Here is a 24,832-nt window from a genome sequence, read left to right on the forward strand (position 1 = left end):
TTAGGCATTTGCAGACATGTTTTTCAACCGAGCCTTAGTGCATGCCATCAGATACTCTTTCTAGTCAGGTGTAACATAAAAAGATAGGAAGTGACCAGAAAGAGGGAAATAAGGCTATAACCAATCCCTTGTTTTTGCTCTTTGAAGTGAGAGTTAAAATGACTCTTTTCCTATCGTCAGGGAATCCTGGGACCTGTGGTTCAGTAAGGGCAGGCTTCCTCAAACTCGGCCCTCCAGATGTCTTGAGACTACAATTCCCATCATCCCTCACCACTGGTCCTGCTAGCTAGGGTTCATGGGAGTTGTAAACCAAAAACATCCAGAGGGCCGAGGTTGAGGAAGCCTGAGTAAGGGGGTGTAAGGAATTTTAAGAGAGTTTGCACCACTTTCACCCAAATATATTTCTCATGGCATGCTTTAAAGGCACAAGATGCAAAATCTAAGCAAATCTGATTCTGGATGGGAAACTGTCTGAAAACTTATTCAGAAGTAAGTCATTCTGAATTCAAAGGGACTTACTCTCAGATGGGTGGGGTGAAGACTGCAGTCCAAGTCCTTTTTTGGGAGAGGTTGTTAAATTAGTATAAAAGCAATATACATTTTGTAGTGCAGAACTACCACCATGGGAAGCAGTAGTTCAATAGACCCGCAAGCTATGCAGGGGTTATGTTCTGGAGATTGCTCATAAAGCCAAAATTGCACATAGTCAAAACCCATTGGGTTCAATGGCGGGTAGGATTGCAAAAGTCATTTTTTCCTGAAACCCTGCCCCCTTTCCACCCCTTTTTTAATTTATTAATTTTTTTGTCACATATGTAAAGCTGAATGCACATAAATTAAATGGATGCAAATTGTGGGATTACTGTAATCACTTTGGGATTACAACAAAAAAGGATTGACACTAGGGACAGCTAAATGCAGGAGGTTAGATATCTCATTTCCAGTGCCCTGAGAATTTATGAGTCTACCAACTGGAAAACAACTTTTATCTCTTTCTTTCAGGGCGCTGTTATCATCAGCTATATTTGTCACTGTAATTAAATTACTGCCTTATACAGACCGCAAATCGTACTCCATCCCATGCAAGCAGAAGGGTGAGAATTCAGAAGGCTATTTACATCTTTCAAAGGGATCAGCTTCCTTGTTGTCTGGTATGAAGGAGTGAGGGTGGCTGGGTAATTGTAGTCAACATCATCGTGTGTGTAATCAGATTTATAGGCTATCTGGAAGAAGGAGAACAAAAAGAATCAACCTTTTTTAAAGCTGTCATTTGTTCTGAATAATTATCAGACAAGAGAAAAGGGGGGGGAACCCAGTAATATTAATATTAAACACAAGCAACAAAGTAAATTCAGTGGCGTCAATGCCAAAGAAAATGAAATTATTTGCATAGTTTAACTGCTAATTGATTCTTTTTCAGCTGCACAATTAATCCAGTGCCAACCGCAGAAACATTACCTTAACTTCCACCTGTGACACACTGCTTTTATCTTCATGCTTACTTTTTGTGCTTCTCACAGAGCTTCAAATAACGCATTTCAAGACATGGTACACAATGTCTCAACGCAGGCACCCATCATTCAGTACAGGAACTCCCTTCCCCTTAAGATACAGTTGGCACAGAACCTTACAAGCTTTTGATGCCAACTATTTATTCATCTAGGATTTTAGTTGAACCTATGTCACTGCATGCTGTGATGGTTATTTTACTGTGTGCATACTTCCACCTATTTACAGATGGTGTGATTTTATTGTGTTTTATTGTTTATTGGACCCTACTTTGGGATTATTTTATAATGAAAAGTGTGCAGCAAATTTTATAAATAAAAGTAATAAATAATGAAATGGCACCTCAGTGAAACCAATAATAAATAAACCAAGACAAATGGCATGGGCACTGGAAGATGTTGTGTGACCTTAACAACCAATAGCAAAAAAATGCCCAGTCTGCTGCAGAACAATACACAAGCCTCTTAAGGCCCAATCCCATAGCTCACTGTTATAGCAATTAGTAAAAGGTAAAGGGACCCCTGACCATTAGATCCAGTCGTGACCGACTCTGGGGTTGCAGCGCTCATCTCTCTTTATTGGCCGAGGGAGCCGGCGTACAACTTCTGGGTCATGTGGCCAGCATGACTAAGCTGCTTCTGGCGAACCAGAACAGCGCACAGAAATGTCGTTTACCTTCCCGCCAGAGCAGTACCTATTTATCTACTTGTACTTTGACGTGCTTTTGAACTGCTAGGTTGGCAGGAGCAGGGACCGAGCAACGGGTGCTCACCCCATTGCGGGGATTCTAACCACTGACCTTCTGATCGGCAAGTCCTAGGCTCTGTGGTTTAACCCACAGCACCACCCGCTGTGTAAGTAAAAAGCTACAAACCGTAATATTACACTAGTGATCCAGTAACACAATGCAGGCATGCTGTCCAATTCATGCAAAGTTCACTGGTAGCGTATAGATACTTCAATATTATTTACAAACACAGTCCCCCCCCCAATTTTCATATTTCCTGCTAACGCTTTCACCTCCCCAGAAGTAATCAAACCTATGGCTGTCCTTCATTTGACCCTACTAAGATGAGAAGCCGTATCAAAATAGTATATCGCTGAAGCATTTACAACAACTTACGTTGCTTGCCAGACTTCCAACCTTCATGGCATGTGCTGTGCGTCTGTCTATGCCAACTCCTTCATAATGACCTTTCTGGTTCTGGTAATGCTCTCTGTACTTGAGCTGCGTACAAAAACAAGCCTCCTCTCAGACCCAGAAGTTCCCTTCTTTTATATTGCAAAGAAAATGAGCAAGGCATAGGGCAGGATTCACCTCATGAACCCTCTCAATGGAAGTCCTACACAAGGACCTCTGCTCAGGAGCAATGAAAGTGCAGACAGCGGCCCCAAGGCTGGTAGAATTTCAATAAATTAAATGGGCCACAACTTTGTTGATTACAGAGGGCAACAGGTTTGGCGCAGACATTGTATTTGTATCCTGAATCAACCAACCCATCTGCTGGTTGATTATTTTTTGGCAGGCTTATCCAAGGTTACGGATTGCCCTATGACACACACCAAATCAGAGTGAACCTGTCCAAGATGACGTGGATGCAGCCATGGTGCATCAGCCCCAGTCTGGGTGTCTGGACAGAAACATCTCCACCCTGGATCCCTTTAATGGGACAACCTGCTTCCTTGGGCTGGCGGTGGTTCTGACAACATCGTCCAACTAGGATACACGCCTATGCCTTATCTCCCATCAAGTTGTGACAATTGCTATGAGGTAGGCAAAACTCCCAGACAGGCCCAATTTGTCTGAAGGAAAATTCCTCCTTGGTCCCAAATACAGTGAACAAATCCTTCCATAGCAAGGTCTTAAGGCAGGGCCTGCTTGCTTACCATTGGGCAGCCCTGCACAGAATAGCGCACAGGAGGAGGTGAGCAAGGATTGCCCCATCTAGGATACTGATATGTTTGCACACATGGAATGTTTGTCATAGTGAATCCCACCCATAAAGAACTTTCCTATTTTAGTGTCATACCACAGAAATGGAAAGCAATTCAACTTTATTGTTTATCAAGTATATATTTAGTGTAGCCATGGTTGACTTTTTCTGCCCTTTAAGGATATTTTGCCTTACCCAGTGCAAAATGTCTATACAGTGCTACCTCCATTTATGAACTTAATTTGTTCTGGAGGTCTGTTCTTAACCCGAAACTGTTCTTAACCTGAGGCGCGCTTTCGCTAATGGGGCCTCCTGCTGCTGCCGTGCTGCTGGCACACGACTTCCGCTCGCATCCTGGGGCAAAGTTCGCTACCCGGAACACCTACTTCCGGGTTAGCACAGCTCGTAACCTGAAGCGTTCGTAAGGAGGACAGTACGTAACCCGAGGTCCCACTGTATCTGAAAGTTTAATTTTCAAGCTTAATTCTTAAATTCCATTGATTTTAAAGGGACAGCAAATAAATGATACTAAGAAGCGCAATGTATCTACTCCGACACCTTTTGTTTATAAAGGATAATGTGTTGAATTCAACTGCAGAAATATAATGCACTAGGCAACAAAAATATCTTCCTATATCTGAAGTTATAAACAGATGACTTGGTCATATTCTGCTCTGTAATTTGCACTCAGACAGTGTTGTCTGAGGTGACCTGGTGGTGTTAAGAACCCACCAAGAAACAGAGATGAGACCATAAACAAATAACAAATAACTGTTTGATTGGATTACTGATAAATTAATTGTACTTTTTCTTCCCTATAAAGATTTCTAAATTCAAACACCCAGCCCTGTTTTTACCCAGATTTCCTGTTCTTGTCTTGAATTCACATATGTATAAACTGCAATCCCCACAGTGACTACATTAAGCTTTCTCAGAACTGCATGCAAATGACTGAGGACTTACATCACTGGTGTATTTTGAGATCTTGCTAACATTCCTGAACTGAGGGGTCTCGCAGTAGTTAATACTGTGGCCTTTGCTGCTTTCTAGATCCTTCTTATAGCCCACCTACAAAATGAGAATTTAGAACAGTGAGAAGTGAAAATATATTCAATGGCTGGCTACGTATTTCAGTTACATCCTGCAATAAGCGAAATAAGAAGCTGCTTTATTGCATAGCAATACTCACTCTCATAATAAACAAAGGGGACGAACATCACGTTGCTAAGCATGAAAGAAATCTGAAATGTCCTGTATGTCATGAGGATATGGTGTCTATTTCAAAGAGAGTTAGGCAGGCAAAAGTCCTGCTGGGATTCTGGTCACATCCACGCCATACATTTAAAGCAGTCATGGAGAATTTGAGGGAACTGTAGTTGGTGCTAAGAGTGCTGGCCTCACTGAGCAAACACCCTGAACAAACAGCGATTCCCAGGATTTTCCATGACTTTAAACTGGCATAAGAGCTCTCAGATTGTTTGGTGTGGATGTGATGTCAATCTCAATTACGGTAAATGCTTAAGGCACACTTAACCAGGAGGAAGCACCAATGAACACCATGGGACTTACTTCTGAGTAGACATGCATCAGCTTATGCAGTAAATCCCATCAAATTCCATGCAATTTGTTTCTCTGACAAATCAGTGTGGGTGTCTTGATAAAATTTACATCTGGCCTTCTTACCTCACTGTACAACTTGTTCACATTCTGGGCTTGCTTAAGAACTAGGTTTTCTTGGGCAGAAAGAGAATGGTAGTGAGCTGCTCCTTTCATCTTTGAAAAATCCTGCTTGTATTTTATCTAGAAAGAAAAAGGCAGGATCAAATCAAGTTATAATGGCTACTGGCTGGCCACACTTTCAGTTTTCTTTACTGCTGCTCCACGGTCAGCATGGCAATTGGTTTTGCTGCCCTGCTTTAAGAATTTGGTTGCTTCCTATATGCCCTGCTCAAGTATTTATAAAGAAACAGTTATTATAAATACATCACACTGTATATCCCCAGCTTGCTCCTTTACAAAGAAAGAAACCTTATAAAGAGGACCGCCCTTGAACTTCCTACCACTTAGAAAAGTGTAACAATTTATCACTGTCCAGATAGCTATCATTATACACTGGTACCTCGGGTTAAGAACTTAATTCATTCTGGAGGTCAGTTCTTAACCCGAAACTGTTCTTAACCTGACGTACCACTTTAGCTAATGGGGCCTGCCATGCCGCTGCCACACAATTTCTGTTCTCGTCCTGAAGCAAAGTTCTTAACCTGAGGTACTATTTCTGGGTTAGCGGAGTCTGTAACCTGAAGTGACTGTAACCTGAAGCGTCTGTAACCCAAGGTACCACAATGATTAATACTTGGACCAGTGTGGTGTGGTGGTTAGAGTGCTGTCCTTGGGGTCAGAGGGCTCCAGGTTCTAATTCCCTGTTCAGCCACGAAACTCCTCTTAGTTCAATCACTGGTTTCATTCAGACTGATTATGTGATAGGAACCGTCTCATTTCAGAAGTCAGCCAGCCCAAAACTTTTAATATTAACTGGGGTTATTATTAGAAGCTTGAACTCATGTCTGCAGATTAGCTGGGATGCCAGGACACTAAGCTAGTACTAAATAATTCAATAGTTACCCAGAGTTTAATATTACATTTCCACTCAGAGATAGACGGTGAGCAAAGCCTTGTTTAAACAGGAATGAAAATATTGACGAATAAGGAGTAAGGGTCCTAGTACTGAATGTTTGCCCTGGTAAAATTGCAACGGTGATTCATGATGACTCCATCATCTGCCTGCTTTTTGTTGCTGTTGCTATTTATGGCATGCATACATTTTTTGAGAAGCCGCCGAATGAAGGTTAATCACTCCAGTGCTAGTTCCTTGAGTAAACTAATTAGACGGGACACAAAGGTTCCCTCTCTGGAAACAGAGCGGGCCATTCTGGAAATGGAAAAGCATGTTGGGATCCAAGCAATTATCTCTTTGGAATTTGAGATTTAAACTAAACGTTAGGAAGAACTTTCTGATGGTAAGAGCTGTTCGACAGCCGATCAGACTACTTTGGAAGCTTGTGGATTATCCTTCACAGGAGGTTTTTAAACAGAGGGGTTTTTTTTTGGGGGGGGGGGAGATCTGCCAAGGATGTACATTGCAGGGGTGGGACTAGATGGGCCTTCCAACCCTACATTTCAATGATTTGCTCAAGCAAATAAGATTATATATACAGTGGTACCTCAGGTTAAGTACTTAATTCGTTCTGGAGGTCTGCTCTTAACCTGAAACTGTTCTTAACCTGAAGCACCACTTTAGCTAATGGGGCCTCCTGCTGCTGCTGCCGGAGCACGATTTCTGTTCTCACCCTGAAGCAAAGTTCTTAACCCAAGGTACTATTTCTGGGTTAGCGGAGGCTGTAACCTGAAGCGTATGTAACCTGAGGTACCACTGTATATGCACGCATATATGTACACATGCATACAGGATACAAATATTCAAAGCAAACATATAGCAGACAAACTTATTTAAAGACAATAGCCCATGCGCAAGGCTGCCTTTGGCATCCCAAAGAGCTTTGGTAGACACTGGTAGATTTTGTACTCCCCACCCCTTTCACATAGCTGTTTTTCAAAAGTATCTTCTCTGTTTTGAAAGTGGTTTGGGGACACTAAAATGGGGGCTGTTGGTTGAAGCCCTCTCAGTGGTGCACTTCTTTGTATCCTTCCTGATCATTATAGAAATCATGACTACTTTGCTCACTTTTGATACCTAAGCAGAAAAGGAATGTTGTGGTTACTTTGGGGGTGACCCTCTAGAGCTAATTCCAATTGAGAACAAAGTTTGATCTTTCACAACATACAAACACATATCAATACTTCCATTTTTGAGGTCCTCTAAAATAGTGCGCTCAGTCATAGACAGCTATATTTGACATCATTGAATGTGGTACAAGAACACCCAGAGTCCTAAGGGGTCTCACTCCTTCCCAAATAATATGACACCAGAGAACTTTCTGGTTATTATAAGCAACTTTTGCGTCTGGCCCACGCTGACCTAGACCTCTTCTTTCATACTTACATCACTCGCCAGTTCATTTGCCTTCTTAGCATTGAGATACGCTGGCGTGATCATAGCAGGAAAGCTCCCTTTCCCTCGGTGCTCTTCATATTCGTCCATATAATCCTGAAAAACATCCAATAGTTTACTTATCATTTACTTATCTTTAACTTATTCATTTTGGTACACTTCTGTCTACAGTCTTCCTAACAAGCAGGCATACTTCACAGTTTCCATATTTTATAACACAACTCCACACCATACATTTAAAGCGCACCTGACACACATTTTAAACATGTTGCTTCTTCCCAAGAATCATGGGAACTGTAGTTTTTTATGGATACTGGGAAGTGTACTTTTGTTAGGAGTAAACTACAGTTCCCAGAATTTGTTTTTGGGAGGAGCCATATGCTTTAAATATATGATGTGGATGTGACTGATTCGTCTCTTCATCCAGTCTCCTTTTCAAGCCATCTCATTCAATTTCCAACTTCTGAGTTTTTTGTTTTATGCCTCTCAATGCCCAGTCAGCATTCTGTGGGATGCTTTTTTTTGGGGGGAGGGCTTCCTAAGGCTGCCCCCCAATTAATATTCTTGTTCTTTTACAAACCTTATTACTCTTCCGAGTCTACTGTTATCTAATTCTTCTGTGTGGTTGGTATGGCTATGGCTACATAAGAGCAAGCCATCAAAGCCTTGAGATCAGTATCCTTACATAGATGTGAAGAGAGTCACATCAATATGCATGAATTAATATATATAGATGTGAATACTTTTGCATTGCTCCTTACCTGACTAAACTGATTCACATTTTCGTTTGAGGCACCAACAGAATGACTTGCTTTTCCTTTAATCTCCTTTTCATATCTTTGATGATACTTCACCTGAGAAAGCAATGGAGGTGAAAAGGATGTGTTTATTCTGCTGATCTTACAACCTAAACAAATTGCATTTGTTTGCTTTTAAAGCCCACGGAGCTCATTTTCCATACAAATTGCTCAAAGGGCCATACAGTAGAAAGGCAAACTGAAAGAATCCATCTTTAAGAAGTGGGCAGGGGAACAATGCCAAACCATCATGCTGTATAAAAGGGTTGTCCTCACCCAACTTTTCCAAATAATGAGAAGTTTTGCCAAGGCTGTTTTCTTTAGAAGGAGGTCGCTGGAGGTTTATGGCATTTTGTAGTATACAGTTTGAGCACCGAACAAACACTCCAACCAACAGCCAAAGGCCACTGCTCCAACTTTAGAGTGCCACAGAGGGGTGAGGTAACCAGCATCTTATGATCAGCATATTTCCTTCAAACTTCAGTCTATCCTTTGTTTCATTAGCAGACACTTATTTTCAACATAAGTTTGGACAATGCAATAATGCTAAAATACAGAGAAGTCTCCACTCCTTAACAGTGGAGATTTTTTGACCTAGCAATGTCAGGATTTTTCTCACAACAGGAAAGTGGCCATAATTTTGGAAGACCAAGTACAGATTTTTCTCCAATATGTGACAACATATAGACCACACTTTTGAAACTTACGTCACTAGCTAATTCGTTGGCTCTTTTAGCTATCTGGTAAGCCGGAGTGATCATCGCAGGGAAGCTCCCTTTCCCTCTGTGTTGTTCATACTCTTCTGTGTATTTTAACTGGAAAAATCAGGAGAGTTTAAATCATACAGATATAAGCAAGCAGAAAGTCTATCTACTTGGTCTGCTCTTCTGTTCTACTTACATCACTCGCAAGCTGCCCCCCAGCCTTTGCATGAATTACATCTGGAGTATCCGCAACACTGGTGAATTTGGAAACCCGGTCTCCATGCCCTCGTTTATATTCCATCTATTGTGGAGAAGCAGAGTCAAAGAACATTTGAAAACTATGAAGAACTGCCATCTTATCTCTTGCAATCAAGCATCAAATGACAGTAAAAATAGATGATCTTTGGATTTGCTAATATAAGTGTTTCCAATATTTGGCCCTGAATTTAAATTCCTTGGTTGCAAATGCAAATGAAACGGCAGTTTCTTATTGATGAAAAGAGGCTGGAATAACAACATATTCTGGCCTTATTTGTCAAAATGTTCTGCTCCAGTTTAATTCACCCCAAGCCCATCAGTTGCCAAAGATGTTTATTTCATAACAAGTAAATGGCAGCGGAGGAGTAAATGCATTAAAGAGCTCAATCTAGAAGCCTATTAAAGCCTGTTAAATGACTAAACTAAATGGAAATGCTGAAATTTTTATTTGGGTGAAACCGCTTTCTTGGACACAAGCCCAGCATGCCTAATCAATAACAATCTCACATGCTTTCATTTTCAATCTCTGTTGAAGCATTATACATATTGCTTGGAATAACAACTAGAGAACTTTGCTTCATGATCTTCAAGGTGAATCTTTTCTGGGCTTCCTTTTTCTTTCTCATCATAAACGACATGTGTATTGTTAATTAAAATAGATTTCTAGATTGTTGCGGATATTATACCCTACAAAGAAAGCGGGCAGGTAGTGAAAACATCAGCCAATAAAGACTGTTAAACACAGCTGAGCTAAAGAGGTAGGGGAGAAGAAATACTCCTGTTTTTCAAACCCTGTGTAATCCTGCCTCCAAATCGTTGATATCTCTGGTTATGAAGCATTTAAAAAGTAATCACAACATGTACTCAAATGGGTAGGTTGTATCAAACATAGCACTAAATCCAAGTGAAAGGGAAAGCACAAGTACATTTTTGTGAAACTGATTGCACAAGAAAAATCAGCTGCTGTACAAGTTTTTGCTAGCACAGTTGTTTCATTTAATTCCTTTGTTGCACAACTTTTGCCCGCTGCCGTCTACTAGCACACGGGCTCTTATGCTAGCAGACTAAGAACACTAGATATGGTCCACATTCTTTTTCTTTTCTTTTCGGCAATTTAATCATATATCAAACTTAGACCTTTGACTCTTGCTGTGAATATTGCCCCCCTATGCTACAATCTCTTTGCCCTCCCTCAAAAATACATGCCCCAGGAACTTACGTTACTGGATAGCTGAGAGGCCTTCTTGGCTATTTGATAAGCTGGAGTGATCAGAGCAGGAAAGCTGCCCTTTCCCTTCTGCTGCTCATATTCCTCAGTATATTTCAACTACAACAGAGAGAAAAAAGGTGTGTTTAAACTTTGTTCGTCAAACTAATTCCTCTGAGGTAGGAGAAAAGGGGGAAACTTTTCTGCCATGAATTTTCTTAAGTTCACTCATCTAAGGATGCAAGTCCATGTGGATGATCTCTCCTTGATATATTTAACTCACAAATAAGGACGCAGGTGGCGCTGTGGGCTAAAGCCTCAGCACCTAGGGCTTGCCGATCGAAAGGTCGGCGGTTCGAATCCCTGCGGCGGGGTGCGCTCCCGTCGTTCGGTCCCAGCGCCTGCCAACCTAGCAGTTCAAAAGCACCCCCGGGTGCAAGTAGATAAATAGGGACCGCTTACTAGCGGGAAGGTAAACGGCGTTTCCGTGTGCGGCTCTGGTTCGCCAGAGCAGCGATGTCATGCTGGCCACGTGACCCGGAAGTGTCTTCGGACAGAACTGGCCCCCGGCCTCTTGAGTGAGATGGGCACACAACCCTAGAGTCTGGCAAGACTGGCCCGTACGGGCAGGGGTACCTTTAAAGCTGTCATAAATTGGAGGTTCACTTACATCATTGTCCTGTTCTTGAGCTATCCTAAGCATTTCCGCATCTGGGATGGTTTCTGAGTACCATGATTTGCCTTCTTCATACGCAGCACGGTAGGCTTTCTAAAAACAGAATACATCATAAAATGAGGAATGGGCACAGTGGTAAACACTTTTGACTCCATCTCTAAAGATCAGGGGATTAGACTCTTGACAGGATATAACCTATTAATATGTGGCTGGATGTGACCACATTCCTTTCTTAGGTGGCTCCTGCCCCAAACCATGCGGATTCTCTTTCTACTTTTCTAAAGCTGGTGGCTGCATGGGAAAAGTTCCCAGCAATTCCCTGCACTTTTGCACCCATAAGCTGCACATGAAATTCTGGCACCTTAGTTCTGAGCACAGTGAGCCTCTTTCATTTCAGTTGAACTGACATTCCAGTTAATTTTATTTCATCACATCTAGAGAGGACAAGATCCTAATCCTATGTGCCTGGTGTGTTTGCCCATAATTGCAACATACTATAATTACAAGGTAGTATAATCTATACTTTTCTGAAAGTGAGTAGGCACAGCTTGAAGAACTCCACTGCCAGTGCTTTTTTTTGGGGGGGGGGGAGGTCAGGAACCACTCAAGGCACTTTAGTTGGCAGCCCTTTCCTCTAAACTTCTTGAAATTATGAGTGATCCAAAGGAAGGTTACGCAAAGGGAAGGCCCCAGGCAAGAGTAGAAAAAAGCATCTTCCTCTAACCACATCCAATTCTCTTGAGCTGTTACAGATATAATATAAGGAGGAAGAGGGGATAAAGTAGTGGGGTTCTGGAAGTAGTGGTGCTATGAAACACAGACTGCAACTAGCACAACTTTTTGCTGACCTGGGGCTTTCCTTCCCCTCCCCCTTAATTGTTTTCTTTCTTTCTTTTTAAACAGAATTGCAAATATCTAGCTAATTAACAATGAAAACCGTATGGGATTAAAAAAAAGCAAGTAAATTGCATAATACATCATCCTAAGTATTTGCATGAAGGCATCATAAATCTTCAGATTAAGCTACCAGTATCTTAGCCAAAGACATGTACGGCCTGAGGTATAAAGCATTCTCCTGGCGCTGTTTTCACAGAACCAGATGAGGCTTACACCCAAAGAGTGTTTGGGATCCAGGTCACAGCATTCCAATGGCAATAGTCAGAATAATTGGAGACATATTTTGAAAATGGCTTCCAAACCAAATGAAAACATAAAGGGGTCATTTGTATTACAGTAATTGTTGTTGTTGTTTAGTCGTTTAGTCGTGTCCGACTCTTCGTGACCCCATGGACCAGAGTTAAAGGCATAAAATTGCAGTTTTGTAAATGGCGCAACCTAGGAGCCTGGAGGATAGCAGAGCATCTGCTGAATGTTCACTAGCAAGTAAGTTATCGATACGGGTCTCCTACCTGACTGCTTAGCTGCTGCATCTTCCTCGCAGCCTCCATGTCTCCGGATTTCACATTCCAGTGAAAAACAGATTTGAACTTCTCACCCTCTTCTCGGTACTTAATCTGCATAGACAGAACCCAAAATGTTATTTTGAAACCTGTTTCAGTGGATTATATGCCAGCCTTCATATCCAATATTAAAGAAAGATAGGCTTCCTCTTCAATCTGTTCCCTATACAGTGGTACCTCGGGTTAAGTACTTAATTCGTTCCGGAGGTCTGTTCTTAACCTGAAACTGTTCTTAACCTGAAGCACCACTTTAGCTAATGAGGTCTCCCGCTGCCGCCGAGCCCCACCGCTGGAGCATGATTTCTGTTCTCATTCTGAAGCGAAGTTCTTAACCCGATGTACTATTTCTGGGTTAGCAGAGTCTGTAACCTGAAGCGTATGTAACCTGAAGCATATGTAACCCGAGGTACCACTGTATATTCTGAATTTCAAAAGGAAAATCCTGTCGCAGCCTCAGAATTTTTTTTGGGTATAATTTTCTCCACTTCTGCCTGAACTACCAAAATGAATGGGTTAGAGCTGAAGTCACTTGAAACAACAAAAAGACAAGGCAGCAGGTATTGGGGAGGGGGGGGGGATTCTGAAATAAGACATGGTCTCACGTGCTTGAAGGGATACAAATGGCAATACTACCAAATGAAAAAGACAATCCCATTATTTTGATATGCAAACATTTGTATAAAAAATATAAAGTAGAAAATACTGTCTTTTGAGCCCAGTACAGGAAACTGGGCATGTATTGGCTTCTCTTGGTACCTTTGTCAGTTTCCCAATAAGAATTTACTGTGTACAAAATATTAACATGAAAATTGAGTCTTATAAACCACTCTATGAACCTCAAACTTCCTTTTGTGATTGAAAGGAGCAGGGTGTTTCTTAAGTGACAAAAGAAAAGGAAAGTGATCTAGCACTCACACACACATATATTGAAGTAACTGGATCTCTTATCACAGCCATCAAACAGAAATAGAAATTGTTGTTAATCTCAAACACATTCCAGAGCAAATCTGTCATGCACAGTTTAGAAGGAAATGTATTTGTTGCTGTTGTTATGGCTTTAGTGAGAGATACTGCAAATCCTGCATGTGTGTTTTAAATACGTAAGAATTTTTCATGAATTATCTTGGAAAAGCACAATATAGAATGAGGCTGGTAAAGTTGTGACAACAATATCCCCGATACAGTGGTGCCTCGCAAGACGAAATTAATTCGTTCCGCAAGTTTTTTCTTCTTGCGAGTTTTTCATCTTGCGAAGCACGGTTTCCCATAGGAATGCATTGAAAATCAATTAATGCGTTCCTATGGAAACCGCTTGCCAGGCTGGCGGTGCGGAGAAGGGCTTTTCTCCCCACCGCAAGCCTTCAGGACAGGTACGGGAACAGAGGGGAAGGGGCGCAGCGCTTCTCCTCTGTTCCCGGGGCTTGCGGTGGGAGGAGGGTTTTTCCTCCCCACCGCCAACATTCAGAACAGGAGGTTCGAGGACAGTGGGGAAGACGCGCCGCGCTTCCCCGCTGTCCCGGAGATTTCCCTATGGGCTTTCGCCTTGCAAAGGAAGCCCATAGGGAAATTCGTTTTGCGAAGCGCCTCCAAAACGGAAAACCCTTTCGTCTAGCGGGTTTTCCGTCTTGCGAGGCGTTCGTCTTGCGGGGCACCACTGTACTTCAGAGGAAACAAAAGGTGTGTGTGTGTGTGTGTGTGTGTGTGTGAGAGAGAGAGAGAGAGAGAGAGAGAGAGAGAGAGAGAGAGATCCTATTCTTATCATACATTCAGACTGCAATCCTGTGCACACTTACCTGGAAGTAAACCCAAATGAATGCAGAGGGCTTTACTTCTGAGTAAGCATGCATAAAATTGTTCTAGGCATCAGCTCTTTCTACTGTGAAAACTGGGGCAAGATATAAAAATTTAAATCTAGAAATTTGGAAGAGCTGTAACTCGGAAGGAAGTTTAAAAAAAATAAAAATGAAAGCACAGAAGGGTTTCAGATTTCCAACAGCTAGCAGCCCCCTGACATTTCACCAAGTTTACCCAATGCAACCATGTAAAACTCACTCGACTTTACAATTTTGTTAAAAACTCAGATCCAAGTGCCAGGTTCATCAGAGGTTTGAAAAGTCTTTTTGTGTGTGTGTTTAGCAAACCTAGGTTCAGATTCTAATGAATCTGCAGACACTTTTTGATTTGGTGTCAAAGACTTGACAGTTTCAGCGGAGTTTTCCTTTGAGTTTCCTGGTTCATTTGAAATGAAATTTCAAAGGATGACATGGGACCGTGAAACAAAGCGGCAGAAACCGTGCGCACGAACTCTTCTAACTGACTGAACCCGGCATAGTTTCCACACCTTAGATCAGCATCCCTAGCAATTTTTTGGTGAGGAAGAACGTAGATTTTCAGTGGCTGAAGGAACCACTAAGATGTTCTGCAGTTCTTATTTAAGTAGGGCTCCTTCAGAGATGCACTTTGTGAGTATAACCAGGTTTTTAAAATGCACAGACATTAAAACTTGGAGTTTTCACATTGTGTCATAAGCATAATCATTCAGTTCTGCAGTTCCTTACACTTGAAGGGTCTTGGGTGGACAAAACATATGTCAATGTGCAAAATAGGATCCCTAGTCACTACAATGTTGGGGGCAGCTCTGAATGTACAGCTTCACTGCATGCGTGGAATTGTCCTTAGAACTGAAATGCTAACACTTGGTTATGCAACTGCTTTGTACATACATTGCAACAGCAGTGGTACTATTTGAATTGGAATGGACTCCCTTGGAAGGTGGTGGAGTCTCTTTCATTAGAGGTTTTTAAGCAGATGTTGGATGGCCATCTGTCATGGATGTGCTAGTTGAGATTCCTGCATTGAAGGGACTGGACTACATGGCTCTACAATTCTATGAATGGCACGCTTGTTTGACAGCCATGGACAGGAAGTCCCTACTGAGGGTGGTGAATACAGCACATGACATCATGGGCTGTCCTCAGAGTTCGCTAGGTGACATCGCAGGAGACCGCTACCTCAGGAGAGCGAGGAAAATTCTCAGGGATGACTCACACCCTGGCCAGCACCTCTTTAATCTCCTACCTTCGGGCAGGAGATACAGAAGTATAGTCAGCCGCAGCAACAAGTTAAAGAACAGTTTTTATCCGTGGGCTGTTGGGCTGCTGAATGGAAAAAAATAGCGGTGCAGTTGACTTCCGACAAGCACACAGAGCGCGAACAAGACTGAGTGTATTGGGGGGGGGGCTTGTTTAATTTCACTGCACACAGGTGGTGTAGTGACAATAAAGGTTTGTTTATTTATTTATTTATTTATTTATTATTATTATTATTATTATTATTATTATTATTATTATTATTATTATTTATTAAGAATCAGGCTGCTAATGTATTTTTTTCCCTTCTGCCTTTACAAATGTAAGTCCACAAGAGAACCCTGTGCAGTCCAGTACAAGCCCATTCCTTCAACTCTAACCTGGTGTTTGAATGGATGCAGAATTCATACCATTGTGTCAAGGTCAAGCCTGAGAGCAGTCAGTTTGCCCTTGTGTGGCTTCCACATGGGGTTTAGTTAACTGAGATTTGGCTAACACAGGTTCTATCTTCTGTTACAACCTTCAGAAGGAAATAGGATGATCCAAGAAAGGGACCCACATTGTAAACAACTTCATTGGCACTGAAATACCCTCCAATTCATTTTGAAAAGGCAGCATTTGATAGTTAAATTCATTTTTGATGGCCAGATATCTGATTGGCTAGGATCACCCATATGATGAGTATAGGAATCATTACTCTCACTTTAAAGGTAGCATTTGTGCTTAATAGGGCACATACAGTATGTGATTGCTGACTGGCTGAGATCGCTTTAGAAGAAATGAAACTGGGAAAAGAGAGGGCACCAAAGCAGCAGCAGAGGTGGGAAACTGCATACAGATATGAAAAAAGGAGGATGAAGGGTTTGGTCCATCTATCATCACCCTAAAAAGTGTATGGGTGGCTATATGACTGACAAATATTAAACACATTAATTCCTAAGGTATCTTACCTCGCTTACGGCTTCAGTCTGTTTTTTCACATTTATATTTACTGGTGTCTCAAAAACACTTGTGAATGTGTTGTTTTTTGGATTATGTCTGTAAAAGAAAGCAGATACAATTTGGAAAGAAATAATCAATGTCCCTCAAAAAACCAAATACAGTGGTGCCTCGCAAGACGAAATTAATTCGTTCCGCAAGTCTCTTCGTCTTGCGAGTTTTTCGTCTTGCGATGCACGGTTTCCCATAGGAATGCATTGAAAATCAATTAATGCGTTCCTAGGGAAACCGCCTTCAGACCAGGTCCGGGGACAGTCTGTCCCCGGACCTCTTCTGAAGGCTGGGGGGGGACAAGGGCTTTTCTTCCCACCCCCAGCATTTTAAAAAACCCCGGGACAGCGGAGGACTTCTCCGCTGTCCAGGCGATCTTAAAATGCTGGCGGGCGGCATTTTAAAATCGCCCCGGACAGCGGAGGACAGCGGGACAGGGGGAGATTTTAAAATGCTGGGGGTCGGCAGCGAACGCTTCGCTCCCGACCCCCAGCATTTTAAAATCTCCCCGGGACAGAGAAGTCTCTGCTGTCCCGGGGAGATTTTAAAATGCTGGGGGTCGGCAGCCCCCCAGCATTTTAAAATCTCCCCGGGACACGGGGAGATTTTAAAATGCTCCCGACTTCTCTGCTGTCCCGGGGAGATTTTAAAATGCTGGGGGTCGGCAGCGAACGCTTCGCTCCCGCCCGCCAGCATTTTAAGATCGCCCGGGGCAGGCGGGGGGGAAGGCAGGCGGGGGGGAGCAAAGACTTTTGCCCCCCGCCGGCCTTCAGAAGAGGTCCTCTTCTGAAGGCCGGCTGTGGGCGAAAGTCTTTGCTCCCGACCGCCAGCATTTCCCTATGGGCTTTCGTCTTGCGATGCAAGCCCATAGGGAAATTCGTCTTGCGAAGCGCCTCCAAAACAGAAAACCCTTTCATCTTGCGGGTTTTCCATCTTGCGAGGCATTCGTCTTGCGGGGTACCACTGTACTTCTTATATGTATGTACATATGTTAAAACACAGAACTGATTGCTAAAATACAAGTAGCATCTCACATGCAAAGTTTAATTTTGCATAGTTATCTACATCTTCAAGTTTCATTCTATCAATGTTGCTTTTCTAATAACAAAAGGAAATTGCAGAATAAAAAAATCCAAAAAACAGAAGCCACTTCTTCATTTCAGAACACTGGAGAAAAACTGAACATACTGACTTGCAAGTTGAAAACACTGTATTTTACTTATCTTTCAGCTCTAACAACCACACTTATATTAAATTATCATCATATGTAACAAAGGTCAAAATGCAGTAACCAGGTTATTAATATTTTATCTTTCAAATAAAAAAATCAAGAGGGCATAAAATGATCCCAGTTTAAGGAGAATTTCTTTCTCTTTTTTTCTATTACACCACATGGTCCTTTTCATAATCAGTGCTGCACATTATAAAGATTTTGACTAAGGAACCTTGGGGTCAATTAGTCTTCAATAAAGTTGCTACATAAAATTAGCCCCCCTTAAAAAAAAAGTATTTACAACTATCTTGTGGAATATCCATTGATCCCAGATGCCTGCCACCAGATAAACTGAGCATCATTGTGCCAACTCTGATTTCATAATATAATGGCTATGTGAGTGCTCCATCACACGCTGAAAGCTTTTTGCAATTCAAAATGAGATTTTATTGCACCCTGACAGGCAAGCCTCATAAACTGTTTTTCATTACTACCTGGTGCCATGTAAGGTATACAGTGCATAACAGGAAGCTGGACAAAAACATTATTTGTATCTCAAACAAGAGCAGAATGGAGACTGCTGATATCACCCATATCTAGCTATTGTATGCCCAATGCCACCTAGTGATTAAACTATATAACAACACTATCCATCAAGCACCAAGATGCATTGAAGCCAATATATGTCACTGCACACAGGGTACATGTTTACAACATAAGGATTATTCCAAGTTTCTTACAGTAATGTAATAACTGCAAATGACTAGCAATGTTTAAATGTGCATTTAATCATCCCAGAGACACTGGTGTGTATTGACTAGATCATAGTTGTTTTTTTACTAAATCCCGCTCCAGCTATGGGACTCAAAACATGGCCTTGGACAAGTCATGTTGTCTTAGACAGCAATTTACCGTATTTTTCGCTCTATAGGACGCACTTTTTCCCCTTCAAAAATGAAGGGGGAATGTGTGTGCGTCCTATGGAGCGAATATGCCATAGCCCCGCGACCCTCTCCCGGCTGGAGAGGTGACGCGCGGCTATGGCAGGAGCCTCTATAGCCGCGCGTCACCTCTCCAGCCGGGAGAGGGTCGCGGGGGGCTGCTTTAGCCCCGCGCGCGCTCTCCCGGCTGGAGAGGTGACACGCGGCTATGGCAGGAGCCTCTCCGCTGCGCCTTTCCGCTGCTCCCTGACGTGTTCTTTGGGGCTGGTGGTGGGCTTCCCCCCGCCAGCCCCAAAGAGCAGGTCGAAAGGAACCTGAAGCCTGGAGAGCTTCTCGCTCTCCAGGCTTCCAAGGTAGCCGCCTGAACGCACCTTAAACGGCACCTTGTTTTAGAGCGGGAAAACAAGAGGGGGAAAGTTCACTGAAGGGGCGCTGGACAGAGAGGGGGAGAATTTTTTTTTCTTGTTCTCCCCCCTCTAAAACAAAGTGCGTCCTATTGTCCAGTGCGTCCTATGGTGCGAAAAATATGGTAATGTGTTGTAGGAAATCTATGGTTATTTTTTCTCTTTTGGATTTAAAAAATTGTGTAGCAGTCATTGGGAGGGTCTGATTAATTTTGGAACTGTGACACTATGTGTATGTGCGTAAATGCTGTTGCCTGAATTATTTTCCTCATGAAAATGAGCCCAAGAAGTTGCTACTTAACTTACCGGGGGGGGGGGGGGGACACACAGATACAGTTCAGGTACTGGAATATTTCCCCTCCACTGAGCACATAGCAACTTCAAGATGGGGGCAATTTTATTGGGTATACGACATGGTGGAAAGGGGCTGACATGGAGATAGAGATATAGATATCTAGCAATGAGAGATACCTTAACCATTAACTCAACAGATAGGCCACATCACATCTAGCTGGGCTCTTAACCTAAGCAACAACTACATTGAGTTCCTTGGATTTAAAAAATATAATAATCTGTACCAAAGTATGCTTTTACACAAGTTAAATTTACTCAGCTCTGATTCATAAAAGTTTTTCTCACAATATGTTAAGGTGCCGTAATCCTGTTTTCAGGACTTGACTTTTCTTTTTGGTTGTTCACTGTGTTAAAGTAATATGACTACACCTCAGGAGTTTCCTACAGTTTTTCAGAGTAAAAACACTGAGAATAAAGCAAACTAATCTATGGGGTGGACTGATAATCTAAAAATGACTTCCATAGTATCAGAATTCAATCCAGACAGAACCTGTTGATGGATAATATAGGCATAATGTTGCCTTGCTATATATCTGGAGAAAAACTTACGCTTGACAGTAAGGCATTTTCTGGTGGCTAACAAAGTTATTCACGGTAAGCATCATCTTGCAGACCTCGCAGTGAAAGCAGGCTTTGTGCCATGTCTAGAAATAGCAAGGATAAAAATACAGTGAAAGTTGCTTGTGTCTCAGATTTTATTAGTCTGTTTTAAAAACGTATAACTGATTATTCTTGGCAGTCTAATAAACATCTCTTCTCACAGTCTGAAAAAGCATATGCCAAAGATCAAGTTCCCACGTGTAACCTTTAAAAGACGTAAAATGTTTCGCCAAATTACACCCTTGGCAAAGTTCAGTTCTGACATCCAATTTACCCGACATGAATTAAGATTATGAAAGTGTAGAATATTTTCTACCAAGTTAAATTAAAGGAGATGCAGGTTGTCTATCTGAAAGCATATTAGTGGATTATTTATGTAAGATTTTTTTTTCATAATGGTGAAGAATAACAGCATCTACTGACCTGATCAATACAGCTAATCTTCTCTGCAGGATAAACCCCATAGCCACATCTGGCACAAGGCTGAATATTCATCCTGAAATTATCGAAGGAAATAGAAAAGACTGTATAAAAATTTCAAAGGAAATTATAACTTTAAAATGCCTTGTTTCCTATAAATCACACTCCGGTCTTGTCACGCCAATCCACAGTCCAAAGCTTCTGCTTGCCTACTGCTGAGCTTCTACTTCGAACTCAGCTGTTGTCTGGTTTTTAAAGCTGCCAGTTACTAAGAGGGGCTATTTTGGCAACTGTGTAAGAGTTCATGGAAGGGAAAGAGACGGGAGAATTCAGCAACACCTTTCTCTAAATAGAAGAGTGAACTCACAGTGAAGCATCATGGTCATATGAGCAAGAACATCTAATTGTTAATATTTAAGCTATGGGGTTTAACGTTGAGTTGCCAGAACCTCAGGATGGACTTCTAAATATATGTCGCTTCATCTTTAGATTATTACCTATTCGCAGAGTGTCATTATTACAGAAAGAAGAGCAGGGCAAGGCAGCTTCCCAAGAGAGTTCTGTACACAACTTGATTCAGTTTCCAGCACTGACAGGAAATGGAATACAGTGCCCACAATATACCCCACATCAAGACTGTTCCTCAGAATATACACTATCTGGCCACAAAATGCTATGGCCAGTCAGCCTTAACGGACCCTGCCCAACTGAAAAAGCCTTGTTTAACAGCATATATTTCTTTAGATGAAGTACCGTATATACTTTTATCATAACTGTCAACTTTCAGATTTGAAAATAAGGAATCAGCAGCCTCAAAAAATAAGGAATCAGCAGCCTCGCCTGTCCCGGGGACAGTCTACGGGATATCTAACAATCTGGAATAGCAGTGGGAAGCAGCGGGAAATGGCGCTGGAATAAGGGACTTTCCCACAAAAAAAGGGAAGGTTGACAGCTATGACTTTTATTCCATATGTGCAGAATACCATACATTTTGAGTCAAAAACTGCGTTGTAGTGATTGGGACAAATTTGTCCTGGAAGAGTTGGCAGGGATTCTCCTCAGTATCCCCACATCCATCATTCTAGACCAGGGCTCACCAAACTTTGTTCTGTGAATCTTCAGTCAGCTGGTCTGTAGTGTGTCTGTGGCTTTGTGGTTGAAGACAAAAGATGGCATATCTATGGTATTGTAATTTATCGTATTTTTCCATGTATAAGACAATTTTTTTGCTATTAAAAAAATAGGCAAAAATTGGGTGATGTCTTATACATGGATAGTGAATGCAGAGAGGGGAAGTGCAATTAATGGCAGCAGCAAGCAGGAGAATGGCAGCAGCGATTGGGCGGGTGATTGGTGGCTGTGGCAAGATGACAGGCAATTGGCAGCTGAGGCAAGTGGGTGGCTGCGCTGTTGGTGACAGCGAGCCGGCAGACAATTGGCGGTTGCGGCAAGGTGTGCAATCAGCAATGGCTGTGGCAAGTAATCGGCAGTGGCGGGCAGGCGGGTGAGCGATTGGTGAAAGTGACCTCCCCCACCCCACCCTAAAAGCTAAACAATTTCTTAATTTTGGGTTAAAAAAAATAGGGGTCGTCTTATACATGGGGGCATCTTATACACGGAAAAATACAGTAATATTTTAATAGTATTGTATTGCATTTTATTTCTTATAATGTACTTTATTGTATTACAATTGGAATTCTATGGACATGGCCTGGGGAGAGGGCGGGTGGCACAAGAGTCCTGAGGAACTGATAGAGATCCCTGGAGGGTCACATTCTGCCTGAGGTTCCCCATCCATGTTATATTTATTTTATTTTATTTTAAAAACATACCTATAGGACTTATATCTATTGAACTATAAATATATAAATATTCCTATATTTAAAGCCCTATATATTTATAGTCCTATACATATTTATATAAACATATATATATATATATATATATATATATATATATATATATATATATATATATATATATTGCTTTCGTAGATTTTCACGGGTACAGGAATGCAGGTTTTGGTGTCTTCGGGTATCTTCCCGTGTAAGAGTTGGGGTGTCTAGGCGACGTTTCGACGAGGTCTCACTCGTCATCTTCAGGCTGGTGCTTTCGGCTTCTTGTTACTAGAACAGAGCCTCTGTTCTAGTAACAAGAAGCCGAAAGCACCAGCCTGAAGATGACGAGTGAGACCTCGTCGAAACGTCGCCTAGACACCCCAACTCTTACACGGGAAGATACCCGAAGACACCAAAACCTGCATATATATATATATATATATATGTAGGTTTTGGTGTCTTCGGGTGTCTTCCCGTGTAAGAGTTGGGGTGTCTAGGCGACGTTTCGACGAGGTCTCACTCGTCATCTTCAGGCTGGTGCTTTCGGCTTCTTGTTACTAGAACAGAGCAGGATCTCAGTGTTTGAGTTCCTATAAATACTGTTGAGGGGGTGTGGTGTATAGCCTCCAACGTTCTGGGCAGAGAGGAAGTTCCTAGGTTAATGTGCCTTTTCTTCTTTTGTTCATTAATTACTTGAGGGATATCTTGAGTGATTACTTGAGTGATATTCTGAGTACCACTTAGGAGGGTCATTAGGTGTGGATTAGTTGCTAAAGCTTTCGTGTCTTGACCTCTTGACCTTGTAAAGAGTTTTTCTGAGAAGATGGCTGTACTGCACTTAGTTGTGCTCTGGCTTGGCTTCGTGTATAGGGGCGAGCTGTGGTTTTGTGCCCTGTGCCAGCCAGATCTGTGTAGGGATTGCAGGGGGGTGCAGCATCCGGAGGTGCCACTATGGTTTGGCTACTGGATGGTGTCTGTAATTTATCTGTGGAGAGGGTCTGGGTTTGGGTCTGGTGTGGTTGATTGGAGATGGCGTTCTGTGTGCCTCTGGTTCTGGTGTCGGTTTTTGTGGGGAGGGCTAATTTCCAGATGTCTGGCAGGCGGGACGTGTCGTCACGCTTGTTCATGTTGTGAGGGTGTTTCTCTATCTCGATGGCTTCCATGATTATTCTCTTGTGGTGATGTTCCATGTTAAAGAGCAATTTGGAATCTGCAAAATTAATTTCGTGTCCTGTTTCTTTCATGTGTTGGTAAAGAGAGGAAGTTTTTTCTTCTTTTTTGACGGCATTCTTGTGTTCTGCGATACGTGCATTTATTCGTCTGTTTGTTTGTCCAATGTACCAACACATGAAAGAAACAGGACACGAAATTAATTTTGCAGATTCCAAATTGCTCTTTAACATGGAACATCACCACAAGAGAATAATCATGGAAGCCATCGAGATAGAGAAACACCCTCACAACATGAACAAGCGTGACGACACGTCCCGCCTGCCAGACATCTGGAAATTAGCCCTCCCCACAAAAACCGACACCAGAACCAGAGACACACAGAACGCCATCTCCAATCAACCACACCAGACCCAAACCCAGACCCTCTCCACAGATAAATTACAGACACCATCCAGTAGCCAAACCATAGTGGCACCTCCGGATGCTGCACCCCCCTGCAATCCCTACACAGATCTGGCTGGCACAGGGCACAAAACCACAGCTCGCCCCTATACACGAAGCCAAGCCAGAGCACAACTAAGTGCAGTACAGCCATCTTCTCAGAAAAACTCTTTACAAGGTCAAGAGGTCAAGACACGAAAGCTTTAGCAACTAATCCACACCTAATGACCCTCCTAAGTGGTACTCAGAATATCACTCAAGTAATCACTCAAGATATCCCTCAAGTAATTAATGAACAAAAGAAGAAAAGGCACATTAACCTAGGAACTTCCTCTCTGCCCAGAACGTTGGAGGCTATACACCACACCCCCTCAACAGTATTTATAGGAACTCAAACACTGAGATCCTGCTCTGTTCTAGTAACAAGAAGCCGAAAGCACCAGCCTGAAGATGACGAGTGAGACCTCGTCGAAACGTCGCCTAGACACCCCAACTCTTACACGGGAAGACACCCGAAGACACCAAAACCTACATTCCTGTACCCGTGAAAATCTACGAAAGCATATATATATATATATATATATATATATATATATATATATATATTTAAAAGCAGGACTTTACAGCAAAACATAGGGACCTGTCATACCAGAATCAGACTCTTCCAGTTCAATAGTGTTTGCACTGCCTGGCAGCGGCTCCCCTGGATTTCTGGTAAACGCCTGCTGAAATACATCAGGAATGGGCATTTGAGA

General features: G+C 42.3%; 1 protein-coding gene across 1 annotated transcript in view; it reads right to left on the reverse strand.

Annotated features, from left to right (window-relative positions):
* NRAP (nebulin related anchoring protein) overlaps positions 1-20,860 on the reverse strand; it is a 60,709-nt gene extending 39,849 nt beyond the window's left edge. Inside the window, exons 1-14 of the mRNA XM_081192829.1 lie at positions 20,629-20,860; positions 20,155-20,249; positions 16,654-16,741; positions 12,564-12,668; positions 11,149-11,247; positions 10,491-10,598; positions 9,210-9,314; positions 9,017-9,124; positions 8,274-8,366; positions 7,504-7,608; positions 5,127-5,243; positions 4,407-4,511; positions 2,633-2,737; positions 1,119-1,223 (exon numbers count right to left, since the gene is read on the reverse strand). Coding sequence (XP_081048955.1) covers positions 1,119-1,223; positions 2,633-2,737; positions 4,407-4,511; positions 5,127-5,243; positions 7,504-7,608; positions 8,274-8,366; positions 9,017-9,124; positions 9,210-9,314; positions 10,491-10,598; positions 11,149-11,247; positions 12,564-12,668; positions 16,654-16,741; positions 20,155-20,249; positions 20,629-20,700 — 1,410 coding nt within the window. The 5' untranslated portion in view covers positions 20,701-20,860. The remainder of the gene's footprint in view (positions 1-1,118; positions 1,224-2,632; positions 2,738-4,406; positions 4,512-5,126; positions 5,244-7,503; positions 7,609-8,273; positions 8,367-9,016; positions 9,125-9,209; positions 9,315-10,490; positions 10,599-11,148; positions 11,248-12,563; positions 12,669-16,653; positions 16,742-20,154; positions 20,250-20,628) is intronic.
* Positions 20,861-24,832: the final 3,972 nt, after the last annotated feature.

Source organism: Podarcis bocagei (genome assembly GCF_964188305.1).
Source record: "Podarcis bocagei genome assembly, chromosome: 4".
NCBI classification, from domain to species: domain Eukaryota; kingdom Metazoa; phylum Chordata; class Lepidosauria; order Squamata; family Lacertidae; genus Podarcis; species Podarcis bocagei.